The sequence below is a fragment of the Pan paniscus genome, chromosome 18 (assembly GCF_029289425.2).
Source record: "Pan paniscus chromosome 18, NHGRI_mPanPan1-v2.0_pri, whole genome shotgun sequence".
Classification (NCBI taxonomy): Eukaryota; Metazoa; Chordata; class Mammalia; order Primates; family Hominidae; genus Pan; species Pan paniscus.
In genome coordinates, this window is record NC_073267.2 from 62,765,244 (window position 1) to 62,780,721 (window position 15,478).

The following is a 15,478-nucleotide window of genomic DNA, read 5'->3' on the forward strand; positions in this document are numbered from 1 at the left end:
CTGCCTCAGCCTCCCAAAGTGTTGAGATTACAGGTGTGAGCCACCACACCTGGCTAAATATTGCAATCCTAAAAATAATGGGAATCCTGAGTTGAACACTGTAACTTCCTAACATGTTCAAGATAACATTCATTTATTCAGTTACCAATTTTTTATTGAGGGATTACTATGTACTACTTATTATTTTAAGAGATTGAGGATATAGCAGTAAACAATATAAAGTTTTTGCCCTCATACCTATACTCTAGACTCTGAAGAATTCTCATACCTTTCTCTTTATCACTGCAAAAGGGCCTTTAACTTTTTAAACTTGTATATCCATTCATCATTTCACCTGCAAATATTTTATCATAATATTTTATATTACTTTATTGTAAAGATTTTGAAAACATATTTTTAAGGGCAGCATTTGTTCCTCTAAAGATTATAAGATGTAATTTGTCTGCTTTCCCAAGGAAAAGCATTTTCCTTTGTAAAAATCACCTTACATTAATGATTTCTTGGATCTCACACTCTATTGTAGTATTTCTGTAGCTAAATAATTATAACATGGTGGAGAGTATACTATAATAAAGTTATGTATATAAAGTCTCATGGGAACAGATGTAAGAAAAATTAACTGCCTAGGCAGTTTCTGAGGAAAGATAAAGAAAATAGAGCCGACATTTGTCTCGTGGATGAAAAAAGAGTAAGTAGGCATTGACCAGGTTAACACAAGAAGAGGATGTTCTAGGCAATATAGAATTATTAAGAAGATGGCCGGGTGCGGTAGCTCATGCCTGTAATCCTAGCACTTTGCGAGGCCGAGGCGGGCAGATCACCTGAGGTCAGGAGTTCAAGACCAACCTGGCAAACATGGTACCCCATCTCTACTAAAAATACAAAAATCAGCTGGGCATGGTGGCGGGTGCCTGTAGTCCCAGCTACTCGAGAGGCTGAGGCAGGAGAATCTCTTGAACCCGGGAGGCAGAGGCTGTCATGAGCCAAGAGCAAAACTCCATCTCAAAAAAAAAAAAAAAAGAAAAGAGGATATGACTGTAAGCCATATTCATAAAACAGTGACTAGTCTAATATTCCAGAGTACGTGGAGGAGTGAGTGGGGTAATAGTAAATAAACAATGAACAGAAGAGGTGAATTGAATAGGTTCAGGCCATGATGGGACTGGTATGCTAAGCTGAAGAGTTTGAGTGTTGGTTTCCTGAAAATATTTTTAATTGGCTGGAAATACCTGCAAACATTAAGCCCTGTTTTGTTAATAGTTGTATAGAGAAGTAGCATGGTTTGATTGGATGAGTTTTTATTTTTATTGCTAGATATGAGTTGTTGGGTTCTTGCTTGTTTTTGTTTTGAGACAGGGCCTCACTTTGTTGCCCAGGCTGGAGTGCAGTGGCACGATCATGGCTCACTGCAGCCTTAATCTCCCATGCCCAAGCAGTCCTCCCATCTCAGCCCCAACAAATACCTGGGACTGTAGGCGTACACCACCATGGCAAGCTAATTTTTTGATTTTTTGTAGAGACAGGGTCTCACCATATTGCCCAGGCTTAACTTTTTTAATGAATAGTTTGAAGAAAAGATTGATGCAATACTTTTTATTAAAATAATGTTTGGCCAGGCGTGGTGGCTCACATCTGTAATCCCAGTACTTTGGGAGGCCAAGGCGGGAGGATAGCTTGAGCCCAAGAGTTCAAGATCAGCCTGGGCAATGTGGCAAAACTTTCATCTCTACAAAAAAATAAAAAAAATTAGCCAGGCATGGTAGCACACACCTATAGTCCCAGCTACTTGAGAGGCTGAGGTGGGAGGATCACTTGAGCCTGGGATGTGAAGGCTGCAGTGAGCTGTGATCACACCACTATTCTCCAGCCTGGGCAACAGAGCAAGACCCTGTCTCAAAAAAAAATAAAATAAAAAAGTTTAGATATTTTTAAAATGTAAATAACCAAAAGGTAAATGCTATTAAATTACTTGGATCAGCTCATTTTAATATTTTGAATTGTTTTGCACAGTTAAAGACTTTAAAGATATGTCTTTATCTATATATTTTAGAGAATGCAGCTTCATGAGGGAAGACCCAAACAAAAAAGACACCGTTGCAGAAACCCCAATAAACTAGATGTGAATAGTCTCACTGGAGAAGAACGTGTTCAACTGATTAACAGAAGAAATGCTAGAAAGGTATTTTAATGTTTTTTTCTTAATCTTTTGTATTGATTCAATATTTAAGAGATCTCCAGAACACTATTTCATTATGCGGTGGTGTTTTCTAACAGACCTGGAAATGAGTTGAATCTATCAGATTTCTGAGGGAAGACATGCAGTATAATTTTATGCAGTCTAATTTCAAATCTTGCTTCATTAGCTGAGCTATTACATGAAATAAGTCATTTAACACATCTGTGCCTAAGCAGTGCCATTGCACATGATTGTACACTTATACAAGGGCACGACATCAAAAACAGTCATTCTCATCGGGGTGATTTCACCTCTCAAGGAATATTTGTCAGCGTCTGGAGACATCTTTGGTAGCCACAAGGAGAAGATGCTACTGGTATCTAGTGGGTAGAAGCCAGAGATGCTGCTAAACCTCCTACAGTACATAGAACAACCCCCACAATACCAATTCACAATGTCTGTACTGGAAAGGTTGAGAAACTCTGATCTAAGAGGACACCACTCACATTATAGCCATCATAAATTTATATATTTATCACGGCAATTTTCTGTCAGATGACCTTAACATGTCTTTTTCTATCAAAATCATCATATTACATAATTTCTGATTGATGAAACTAGAATATCTTGAAGTTACCTTGTAGACTAATGCCACCTTTGTGGCTTATCTTCTTTTACTGAATGATGAATGATAGAGTGGAGATTTTTCAGAAATAGACTTACATAGATTTCTTGTTTTATGTTTGGATTAATATGTTTCTCTTTTACCTCACAAAATAAACAATAGAAACTTGTGACACTGTTTTGTATATGTATAGCTTTGACACACTTTTTTATTCTGATGAGCAAGCAACAAAATAATTAGGAAAGAAAAAATGGCGTCAGTGTAAGAACATCACATTTCTCATTGCATTATTTTTCTCATACACTAAATTACCTTACATAGGTCTGGTTCTGATTTACTGTCTGTTAAATGCACTCACTGCTAGGATAAAAATACCCAAAAACATTTGAATTTCTCATAAGAAATATTGGAATTAGAAGAAAACTATTTTAAAATAACAGTTGTTTTAATATTGTTGGGTACACCAACTCTTTAAAGTTAATGTTAATTTTTCCCACAATTTTGTAGAGATAGCTTATTCAGCTTTTGTTAGTATTTTAAAGTGTAGCATACATGTCTTAAGGAAAGAACAAGGTGACATTTCAGTAGCATTTTACTTAATTTTGTGCTTGTGTAGATTTTGTTACAAATCCTTCTTCTTCATCTTATACCAAAAATTCACATTACTAAATATTATGAATGAGTTTGTCTTAGCCAATTTTAAGGAAATGAAACAATTTGAATTTTTACCTGTTGGGTTTGATATTAAACATTCTAAATTTTATTTTTAATTGTTGTAACTTCATGAAAGGTTTGTTCATGTTCCTTAATTTGTAGAGTTTCTAATTGTCTTGAGTCTCTCGGGTACAGGCTTAAGGATTGATGAGTTATTAAGGAAAAGAATCTACCTGCTAAATCCCCATAAACCCCCAAGAGGGCCTCCATTTTCAATAGAAGCTTAATGAAGGAGATAATAAAAAAGAGAAGACAACAGAATTACAGAGACTAAGTAAATATACTTATTTCCTTAAATGTACTTATTTAAATATACTTCTTTAAATATATTATATAAATAAATATAAGGAGCTGGGGATGTGGTGGTGCACACCTGTAGTCCCAGCTACTCAGGAAGTTCAGGAGGGATGATTGCTTGAGCCCAGGACTTCAAGGCTGCAGTGAACTATGATCACATCACTGCATTCCAGCCTGGGCAACAGAGTGAGACCTTAAAAAAAAGTGAGTGAGTGAGTCTCTTTAAAAAAAAAAAAAAAAAGGAAATACCATGTAAGAATACTTGTGTTGGGTGCAGTGCTCAGGCCTGTAATGACAACACTTTGGGAGGCCAAGGTGGGTGGATCATCTGAGGTCAGGAGTTCAAGACCAGCCTGGTCCAACATGGTGAAACCCTGTCTCTTCTAAAAATAGAAAAATTAGCCAGGCATGGTGGTGGGCACCTATAATCCCAGCTACTCAGGAGGCTGAGGCAGGAGAATCGCTTGAACTTGAAAGTCGGAAGTTGCAGTAAGCCAAGATCATGCCACTACACTCCAGCCTGAGCGACAGAGTGAGACTCCATCTCAAAAAAATAAATAAATACTTATAGGTAATATAACTGATCATATTAAACCTTATCTGTATCCTATCAAGATATAGTATTTAATCATTCAAAGTGGTATAGAAGAAGAAATTACTCAAGAAATATTTTTAGTCTCTAAAGGGACGTTAAATTGGTAGGTATAAATCACTTGTCCAAATGTAATGTTTTTAATTTAAATTTCAAAATATTATTTTGTCTGTGTCATATTATTACATTTTTTTCCAAATTATTTACTTATGATTGGTTAATTATACATACTTCACATATGAAAGATATATATAATTTTATACTTTTAGGGTGTCAATATATATAATCGATAACAGTATTGGTTTTTGAGACCTAGTTTTGTATCCTGACTCTAACAGGTACTAGCTAACTTTAGGCAAATTATATAAATTCTCTGAGGCTCAGTTCCTTCGTTTGAAAAATAGAAATAATACTATCTCCAAAGGAGGTAGTGAGAACTAAAATAAATTTTACATTTAAAGTACTTAGCACAATACTTGCCATATAATAACTTATATTTATTATGTGACAGGCATTATGCTAAGGTACTTGAATTGTCTCATTTTATCTTTATAAAACCCTATGAGGGAAGTATTATTGTTATCCCCATTTTACAGATCAGAAAATTGAGGCTGAAAGAGATTTACTGATTTGCTCGAGTTCACATAGCTGGTAAGTCTAACTCTAGAGGGTGTACTTTTAACTAGGCTATATGGCCTGTCCAGCATGGTAGTTATTCATTTTACTGTTCTAGTTATTCTACTTAAAACATTTAAAATTTACATTGTCACATATTTATATATTACATCAGTAGTCCATAGGGTCACGGTGGGCCTTTTTAATATAATCATAAAGATTACCTAAGGTGGTTCAAAAAATATGTATTTTAAGGAAATAAACTCTGTAGAGCATACAATAAAAGCAATCAAGAGTTTTCTATGTAACAGTGTTGTAGTATTTAATCTGTTTCTAATTTACAGGTTGGAGGTGCATTTGCTCCCCCTTTGAAAGATTTATGTAGATTCCTAAAAGAAAATTCAGAATATGGAGTAGCTCCTGAATGGGGAGATGTTGTTAAGCAATCTGTGAGTATTTTACGAATACTAACTCATACATTATTTTCAAATTAGGTGCCATTCAATTATATCTTAGATTAATTATAATTAATAAAATATTCCATGAATTTGTGACAGCATTTTTCAGTTTGCAATTTTTATTTTGCAGTACATGTTGCAAATTTCTCAGATGCTTCTCAGGTTAGAACAGAAAATCAATAAATACTGATTTGTTTTTACATTAACCTCTAAGATACCATTTGAATGATGCCACAAAGAGTAATCAAATATATGAGCAAATATGTAAGGATATTCATCATGGTATACTAGTAAAAAATTGAGAATAAATTAATAGTTCATTAAGATTCTGGAAAACTATGCAATTTTTTTCTTTTTCTTTTTCTTTTTTTTTTTTTTTTTTTAGACAGGATCCCTCTCTGTCGCCCAGGCTGGAGTGCAGTGGCGCAACCTTGGCTCACTGCAACCTTCGCCTCCTGGGTTCAAGTGATTCTCATGCCTCAGCCTTCCAAGTAGCTGGGACAATAGGTGCCACCAACACACCCTGCTAATTTTTGTATTTTTAGTAGAGACGATATTTCGCCATATTGGCCAGGCTGGTCTTGAACTCCTGGCCTCAAGTGATCCACCCACCTCAGCCTCCCAAAGTGCTAGGATTACAGGCCTGAGCCACCATTCCCAGCCTAGGCAACTATTTTAAAGAGTATATCTTAGACCTAGTGCAGTGGCTCACCCCTGTAATCCCAGCACCTTGGGAAGCCGAGCCGGGTGGATCACCTGAGGTCAGGAGTTCAAGACCAGCCAGCCAACACAGAGAAACCCCGTCTCTACTAAAAATACAAAAAGTAGCCAGGCAGTAGTCCCAGCTGAGGCTGAGGCTGAGGCAGGAGAATCACTTGAACCCAGGAGGCAGAGGTTGCAGTGAGCCAAGATCACACCACTGCACTCCAGCCTGGGCAACAGCGGCAAGACTCCATCTCAAAAAAAAAAAAAACATATCTTAGAAGAACATCTAAAGGGAGAGAAAGTTCACAGTATATTAAAATCAGTAGTATTTAACCTCTTGGGATAGTAAAGCCTACACGTATGCTAATGGTGACTAATTAATAGATATTATTCTTACAGTTGTCCAAATGGAAAGGGCAGGCTATAAAACCAAGTTCGCTGTGATTCTATTTTTTTTGTTTCAGAAAGGGAGGTGGGGGAAATTATAGAATGTGTATAATTGCACAAGGAAAAAAATAGAACACATAATGAAATGTTAGCAATGGTTATCTCTGAATGTTGAGATGATGGATGATTTTTTTAATATTTTTTGTTGTGTTTTCTGCAATGAGCCCTGATGCCTTTGTAAAGAGAAAAAATAAGTTGATTCAGTTCAAAACAAAATTAAACAATAGTCGAATGAGTCTTGTCTTAAACCACTATCTAGAACTGCATTGTCACAAACAGTAGCCCCTCAGTAGCCACAAATAGGCACATGTGGCCGTTGAGCACTTGAAATGTGAATTCACATTAAGTGTAAAATACACAGTGGTTTTGGATTTTGAAGACTTTGTTGGAAAAAAAGAATGTAAAATATCTCAATTTTTATAGATTACATATTGAAGTGACAATATTCGGATTATGTTCTATTAAATAGACTATTACTAAAATGAATGTCACCTGTTTCTGTTTTACCTATTTTAAATGTGGCTACTATAAAATTTCAAGTTACATATGTGGCTTACATTGTATTTCTATTAGATAGTGCTGTTCCAGTGAGTCTAAACTCTTAAAACTTCTAAGAGTTCTGGGACCCAGAAAATCAAGAATTACATGAAAGTAGCATAGATTGTTTTCTGTTGTCCTGGACTTTATGGTTCCCAATCTGCAAGTGCTACTGCAGGTGACCTTAGCCCACTTTGAGTATCTTTTTGAGCATGGCTCTATCTCCTTTATTCCCAAAGTGACAGTAAAATAATTCATATGAAGCATCTTACTATAACCTTAACCTTTAATATTCCTTCTTTATTGTTCTTCCCAATTAGAAGGGAGCCACTTCTTTGGTCTTCTAGGACAAGTGATGGTGTGAAACATGTAAGGGTTATGGAAGTACCCGTGAAAAAAATTTTTTGGACCTTATATTTTCTAGAATTATACTACAATCTTATGTTTTACAGTATGGAGGAAGGCTAAAGACCTCTTTACTCACTTATTCTGTGATAAAATGAAAAGTGGAAGAGCTGTTTGAAGCTACCACTTATATAAAATTAGGTTATTGCTATTATAATTGATTATTTAATATCAGTACAGAATAAATTTACAAATAATTACCTATTTTTCATGGTTATTTGTATGATAAGCTAATAACTCTTTATTTTATTTTCATGTAGGGATTATTAATGAATATATATTTCTTCCAGGGATTTCTTCCAGAAAGCATGTATGAACGTATTCTCACTGGTCCCGTTGTGAGAGAGGAAGTAAGCAGGCGGGGGAGACGGCCTAAAAGTGGAATTGCAAAGGCCACAGCAGCAGCAGCTGCTGCATCTGCCACCAGTGTTTCAGGCAATCCTTTGTTAGCCAATGGACTACTTCCAGGTGTGGATCTCACAACTCTTCAGGCCTTACAACAAAACCTACAAAACTTGCAGTCACTGCAAGTAACTGCTGGGTTGATGGGAATGCCTACCGGCCTTCCTTCTGGAGGAGAAGCTAAAAACATGGCTGCTATGTTCCCCATGCTGCTGTCAGGAATGGCTGGATTACCAAATCTGTTGGGCATGGGAGGACTCCTGACAAAGCCTATGGAATCTGGGACAGAAGACAAAAAGGGAAGTGACTCTAAGGAGTCAGAAGGAAAAAAAGAAAGGACAGAGAGCCAAAGTTCAGAGAATGGTGGAGAAAACTCTGTGTCAAGTTCTCCTTCCACATCCTCTACTGCTGCATTAAATACAGCTGCAGCTGCCAACCCATTAGCTCTTAACCCACTATTACTATCTAATATACTTTATCCAGGGATGCTTCTCACTCCAGGCCTTAATCTTCATATTCCAACTTTGTCCCAGTCCAATACTTTTGATGTACAAAACAAAAACAGTGACTTAGGCTCATCTAAGTCTGTAGAAGTAAAGGAAGAAGATTCCAGAATTAAAGATCAGGAAGACAAAGGAGGAACTGAACCAAGTCCTCTCAATGAAAACAGCACAGATGAGGGTTCAGAGAAAGCTGATGCTTCATCTGGATCTGATAGTACATCGTCGTCATCTGAGGATTCAGATTCTAGTAATGAAGACTGATTCCCAGACTCTGCACTTAAAATATGAACTGATTTTGGATTTTTTCTTTAATAATTAATTGTAAATACCCCAGTGTTGAGTGCATCAATAACTTACTGACCGAACATTTCAGTTATTTGTTTAGAAGTGCAAACTGCTTTCAGAGACTTTTTGCATGTAATATTTCTTAAGATTCATAAGTTTCTGAACTCGTATGTACTATCAAATACATAAAGGTGTAAAATTACAACAAAAGGCATTATAATTTTGTTGGGGTTAATTTTATGAAAATTATGCTCAATAAGAGTTGTATATTTAATATATTTGCAGTGAACACAGAATACTTTATGCATATTACTGATTTAATTTGAATATAGTTTTACAGCCTCCTTGACACCTATAATTTACAGATCAAAACTCAGCAATAATTTGGGCAGCTAATGAATGTCATGAAAGCTGTAGAATCTACATCACCATCCATTGCTTTAATTACATGAAAATGCTCTAGTGTTGTGATGCACTGCTGATGTTTCCAATTCAGGTACAAGTATGTTTTAAAGAAGAAATAAGTTTCCCAATCAGCCAATTTAACTGGCTACCTGTTACCTCAGCTGAGTTAGTTTAGGAAGTTTACATTCGTTTCTAATTCTATACTTGTTTTCAGGGGTTTTTTAAACACATCCTATATATCATGTCAATCTGGCAAGAAATATGACTTGCTTTTTGCTGAGCTTAATTCAGATATCAGTAAAATTAAGTCATAAAATAATCATGTGTCATGTGACTTTGGCACCCTATAGACATACTTAGTTTTAACTTTTCAAAGTTTGGCCTCCTATTAGAAATAATCATGTCTCAGATGAGTAATGTCTGTTTCCAGGGTTCAGAAAAGGCAAACTCATGAAATGCCACTGAAAAGAACTTTCAACACAGCATACTTCATGTAAAAGAAATTGTTTGTTTGCTTTCTTTGTGTAGATTTCTATTTGTGTTTTATGTCATGGAAATATTCCAGAATTAACAGATAATAGTGGTAAAGTAATATGCAGATAGTCTAAATTCATTTTGAGTTTCTAGGTGTAAGCAGACTAAATGTTGCCCAGAATCAGTGTTGGGTTATCAGTTTATATTAAATATACTGAGTTGCCCGTTTTGAAAATGCACTTTGAATAATCTCAAAAAGATGTACAAGTTATACCTGTAAACCACAAAAGTGAAGCCTAAGGCTTCTGTTCAATTTCATAGAATCCTTTACCATGTAAAATTTGTCTGATATTTGATTTGTGATACAATTTCTCCTGCTAAAGCTGCTATTATTCTGACAAGGTAGAGGTCCAGGTTCACCTTTATATATATTTAAAACAATTAGTACTGAATTGGACATAAAAATATTGACATTCTAAGGAGAGATATATGTTAGCATTTTTCTGGTACTCAAATAAGTTAGTAGTAAAGTCTGCAAGGGCATAAATTTAGGGGGAAAAAGTGTCCCAGTTCTCTCCTACAGAAAAAATACTTTCAGTATGTTTTGATAAAACTGTTGCTTTGTCATGAGTTAGTCAATTGTATCAGGTTTTCCAAGACCTTTACCAGTAAATTATGTTTCTGTATGTAAAATAACCCCTTATTAGAGAGACAGTGTTATATGTATTTACAAAATTATATAAGTTCCATTGGGATTGTATTGATTTTGTATTTTCCCAAAATAGTACTTTGAATTGATAGTCCTTTATGCAATGTCTTAGCAATAGTCTCTATAATGCCCATCCAGGAGAAGTGGGTAGTAATTCTTCATCATGAAAATGATATATTACATATTTAGTATCTTCCCTTTGCAGTATTGCACTTTTGTTTAACTAGAATACACCTATGAGATAGCCAAAGTTTTTCAAACACAGTTAACTTAGTTTACCGGTGGAGTATTTCAACACCAACCACATTTCCCTTCCTCCCTCTAATTCTACCCACATGATCTTTATTCCTTCCTTTCGCCAATTAAAAAAAAAAAAAAAAGGAAAAAAAATCTGTAGATCTTGTCACTAAAATCTAATTTATATCAAATTTATGAGAGAAAGTATTTTCCTAATTATGGTCAAATAAATTTGGTTAACATCCTAGTGATTCTCTTTCTATGTAATAAGGCAATTACAGTTTTCAAAGCATTAAGTCTAACATAACTTTAAACATTCTCTTAGGTTTCAAGACACTTCTATTTAATATTCATTGGGGAAAAGTTGTCCAGCTATCAGCTAAGAAAACACATGCAAATATGGTTGTGTAAAGTTAAGGGTTATAAGGAAAAAAAAATCAGTAGAATTACATAATACTAAAGTTGCAGTTGAAAGGATATCCAAGTATGTGTTGGTAGTTACTAAAAGAATTATAGCTGTTATTGCCTTGTATTTATAGCCCTTGTTTCAGGTTTTATGATTCAAGTCTTAGTCCAATCTTTCTTTTGGACATTTGCAATATTTACCAGTTGTGTTTTGTGTAGTCTGAATTTGCTTTCTGTAGTTGAGCAAACGTCTTAAAAAGTCATTTGTAATTTATTAAATTACTTTCTATGATGTTCTATAGAGCAAATGGAAGTTTAATTATTTTTTATTAAACATATTCTTTGACTACCCATGATGTCAGCCTCTGTACATGAGAATACTTTTTAAAATTGAATTTTATATAGAATTTATCTTATTCCAGTTATGAGAGACACCATAGTTGTAAATCTTTAAAAGGAAAATATACCGTGGAAGAATTTTTAAAACAAAAATTGGCTATAATTTTATCCACAGTATCTTAAATGCTGTCAATTTTTCATTTTGATTTAATTTTATTAATATTGTTCATTGTGGATATTGGTGACTGCAAAAAAAGCAAAAGCTGCTTCTTGGGCATTCAAATTGTTAAACCCCAATTTTGCAGCCCAATCTCAACTTCATGCTGAACATTAAGTATTATTTTCTTAAGTTTTTGGACTTTTAAAAAATTCAGAAATACTCAGAGATATTCCTCACCTCTTTAAGAAGTCCATTTTGGAAATCAATAATTATTTTTTTCCCTTAGTCTTAAGAGTGTTTCCTAACTCATTGCCATGGGTAGTGTTCTTCGTAAACATTGAAGAAAATAGTTTTTCCTCTAATTACACAACTAAAACAGTGGAGTCTCATACTCATTTAACTTGAACACATTCAACTACACTTTCATGTTTAGAAAACCTTTTTTTCATTTTTGTACAACATAACATATAAACACAAACCAACTGCTTCATCTAGTACTCACCCAGAGGAACAGTAGTCTGTTCCAGTGTTGGAGGAAGAATTGCCTATGTTGGACATTTTTGAGAAGAGATATGAGGTATAAAATGATGTATTCTGTAATTTGTGAGCTCTGTGAGAGAAAAGAGTGATTTTTTTTTTTTTTTTTTTTATAAAGACAAGGTCTTGCTCTGCCTCCCCTAGGGTGGAGTGCAGTGGTGCGATCACAGCCCACTGCATCCTTGACCTGTTGGGCTCAAGCAATCCTCCCTCCTCAGCCTCCTGAGTAGCTGAGACTACAGCATGCATCACCACAACCAGCTAATTTTTGTATTTTTTGTAGAGATGGGGTTTTGCCGTGTTGCCCAGGCTGATCTCAAACTCCTGGGCTCAAGCAGTCTACCCATCTCGGCCTCCCAAAGTGCTGGGATTACAGGTGTGAGCCACCACACCCAGCCAGAAATGATTTTTGACTACACCTAATATTCACTTTATACAATAAACTTAGAACTTAATCTCTATATAAGCTATTTATTTTAAAATTCAGAAAAGCACAAAAATATTAAATCATTCATAAACTAAAACTACCCAGAGATAAACACTGTCAGTAATATATTCAATCTTTTGTATATCTATGTTATTTACATGTAATGGGTTGAGTAGTGTCATTCAGAAACTGATGTCAACCTAAAACCTCAGAATGTGGCCTTATTTTGGAAATCGGGTCTTGGCAAATGTAATTAGTTGTAGTCATGCTGGATTAGGGTGGGCCCTAAATCCAATGACTAGTGTCCTTAGAAGAAGAGCAGAAGATACTCAGAAACACTGGGAAGGCTGTTTTGTGATAAAGGAGACCGGAGGGATGTTCCTACAACTAGGGAACACCAAGGATTGCCAGCAACCACCAGAAGCTAGGAGAGAAGTAACAAGCATTCTCCTTCATAGCTTCCAGAAAGAACCAACCTTGCCAACACCTTGATTTGGGGTTTCTAACCTGAACTGTAAGAGAATAAATTTCCATTGTTTTAAGTCACCTAGTTTGTGGTAATTTGTCATGGCAGCCCTAGGAAACTGATAGCTTTTCATATTAACTCAGTGTTTTATGGTACATAATTTCTACCTGCTGTAGGCTTTGAAAAAGAAGAAAAAAAACTTGGTGCACTGCCCTTAATATACTGACCTATGTCAAATAAGAATCCTGCAATGTAATTTTTAATACATAGTATTGATTCATACAGATGTAATTTATTTAATCATTAATTTAAAATGGACATTTGGGTTTATGTAGACATTTTTGCATCCATCCCTAAATAATTTGCTTAATTCCTAGAACTGAAAATACTTCCTCTGTTTTTAAGGACTTCAGTTTATGTTTCCACGTTTATAATGAAGCTACTAGTAGCTATTTATACTAACATTAGCAGCATAAATTTTGTGCATGCCCATTTATTCCCAAATCTTTGCCAATGCTGTGTATTGTCTTTTTAAATAATCTTTGCCAAATTAATAGGCATAAATTATATTTTGTTCTTTAAAATTAACTTATTGTTCTTTTTTCCTAGTTAAAAAAAAAAAAGACATCCATATTATAGAAAATCCAAGGGGACAGGGGAAGCACAAAGTAAAACCCCCATAATGCTGAATTCAGAGATAATCATTAACCTTTGGGTAATTTTTCTTTGCATATACATAATATATATTTGAATAACAATGGAGTTATACTGTACATACCATTTGTAACCTACTTTTTTCATTGACTATATCATGACTATCTTTCCATGTCATTAAAGAATCTTCCACAACATTATTAAGGGCTTTCTAATATTCCAATATATAGATGTATTATAATTTAATACCCAATTATTGAACATTTAGATATATAATATTTCAGTTTGGGGCTACTAAACAATAAGGTGTTTCTAGTTAAATATTTGCATACATTTATGATTCTTTCATTAAATATTTAGGCATGAAATAGTTGTGTTTGAGTCTTGGAACCAGTAAGATTGTTCTATTTTATACCTCAACAGCAAAGCGAACAGGATATGCAGGATGCCTGCATTTATAATTAAATAATCTAAAAATACATTACGAAGTATTCAGCTCATGTGTATCATATATATGCATTATATATCACAGGGGTTTTTTCCTGTTTTGCATATTATGCAAACAGTAGACAAGAAAACTGGAGTGACTTTACTAATACCAGATAAATAGACTTTAAAACAAAAGAAAATTGCTAGAAATAAACATTTTATAATGATAAAAAAGGCCAATCTACTGGGAAAATATCACAATTATAAACATATATGCACTTAACAACAAAGCTGCACAATTCATGAAGCAAAAACTAACACAGTTGAAAGAAGAAGTATACAATAAAACAAGAATAGTTGGAGACTTCAATATATCCTTTATATAATGGATAATATAACTTTTATTTTATTATTATACTTTAAGTTTTATGGTACGTGTGCACAATGTGCAGGTTTGTTACATATGTATACATGTGCTGTGTTGGTGTGCTGCACCCATTAACTCGTCATTTAGCATTAGGTATATCTTGTAATGCTATCCCCCCTCCCCTGGTGTCCATGTGTTCTCATTGTTCAATTCCCACCTATGAGTGAGAACGTGGTGTTTGGTTTTTTGTCCTTGCGATAGTTTGCTGAGAATGATGGTTTCCAGCTTCATCCATGTCCCTACAAAGAACATGAACTCCTCATTTTTTATGGCTGCATAGTATTCCATGGTGTATATGTGCCACATTTTCTTAATCCAGTCTATCATTGTTGGACATTTGGGTTGGTTCCAAGTCTTTGCTGTTGTGAATAGTGCCGCAATAAACATACATGTGCATGTGTCTTTATAGCAGCATGATTTATAATCCTTTGGGTATATACCCAGTAATGGGATGGCTGGGTCAAATGGTATTTCTAGTTCTAGATCCCTGAGGAATCGCCACACTGACTTCCACAATGGTTGAACTAGTTTACAGTCCCACCAACAGTGTAAAAGTGTTCCTATTTCCCCACATCCTCTCCAGCACCTGTTGTTTCTTGACTTTTTAATGATCACCATTCTAACTGGTGTGAGATAGTATCTCACTGTAGTTTTGATTTGCATTTCTTTGATGGCCAGAGATGATGAGCATTTTTTCATGTGTTTTTTGGCTGCATAAATGTCTTCTTTTGAGAAGTGTCTGTTCATATCCTTCGCCCACTTTGTGATGGGGTTGTTTGGGTTTTTTTTGTAAATTTGTTTGAGTTCATTTTAGATTCTGGATGATGAGTAGGTTGCAAAAATTTTCTCCCATTCTGTAGGTTGCCTGTTCACTCTGATGGTAGTTTCTTTTGCTGTGCAGAAGCTCTTTAGTTTAATTAGATCCCATTTGTCAATTTTGGCTTTTGTTGCCATTGCTTTTGATGTTTTAGACATGAAGTTCTTGCCCATGCCTATGTCCTGAATGGTATTGCCTAGGTTTTCTTCTAGGGTTTTTATGGTTTTAGGT

At 34.9% G+C, this 15,478-nt stretch overlaps 1 protein-coding gene across 16 annotated transcripts in view; it reads left to right on the forward strand.

The window, feature by feature from the left end:
• CHD9 (chromodomain helicase DNA binding protein 9) overlaps positions 1 to 11,347 on the forward strand; it is a 272,619-nt gene extending 261,272 nt beyond the window's left edge. For 13 of the 16 annotated variants that reach the window (XM_034940161.3, XM_057300145.2, XM_057300147.2 and 10 more), the window contains 3 exons: positions 2,051 to 2,179; positions 5,364 to 5,468; positions 7,862 to 11,347. In XM_034940161.3, the coding sequence (XP_034796052.3) occupies positions 2,051 to 2,179; positions 5,364 to 5,468; positions 7,862 to 8,737 (1,110 nt within the window). In that variant the 3' untranslated portion in view covers positions 8,738 to 11,347. Of the gene's footprint in view, positions 1 to 2,050; positions 2,180 to 3,650; positions 4,975 to 5,000; positions 5,056 to 5,363; positions 5,469 to 7,861 lie in introns of those variants that run through there. The other 3 variants (XM_063597999.1, XM_063598000.1, XM_063597998.1) reach the window with 2 other exon arrangements.
• The last annotated feature ends 4,131 nt before the right edge of the window (positions 11,348 to 15,478 follow it).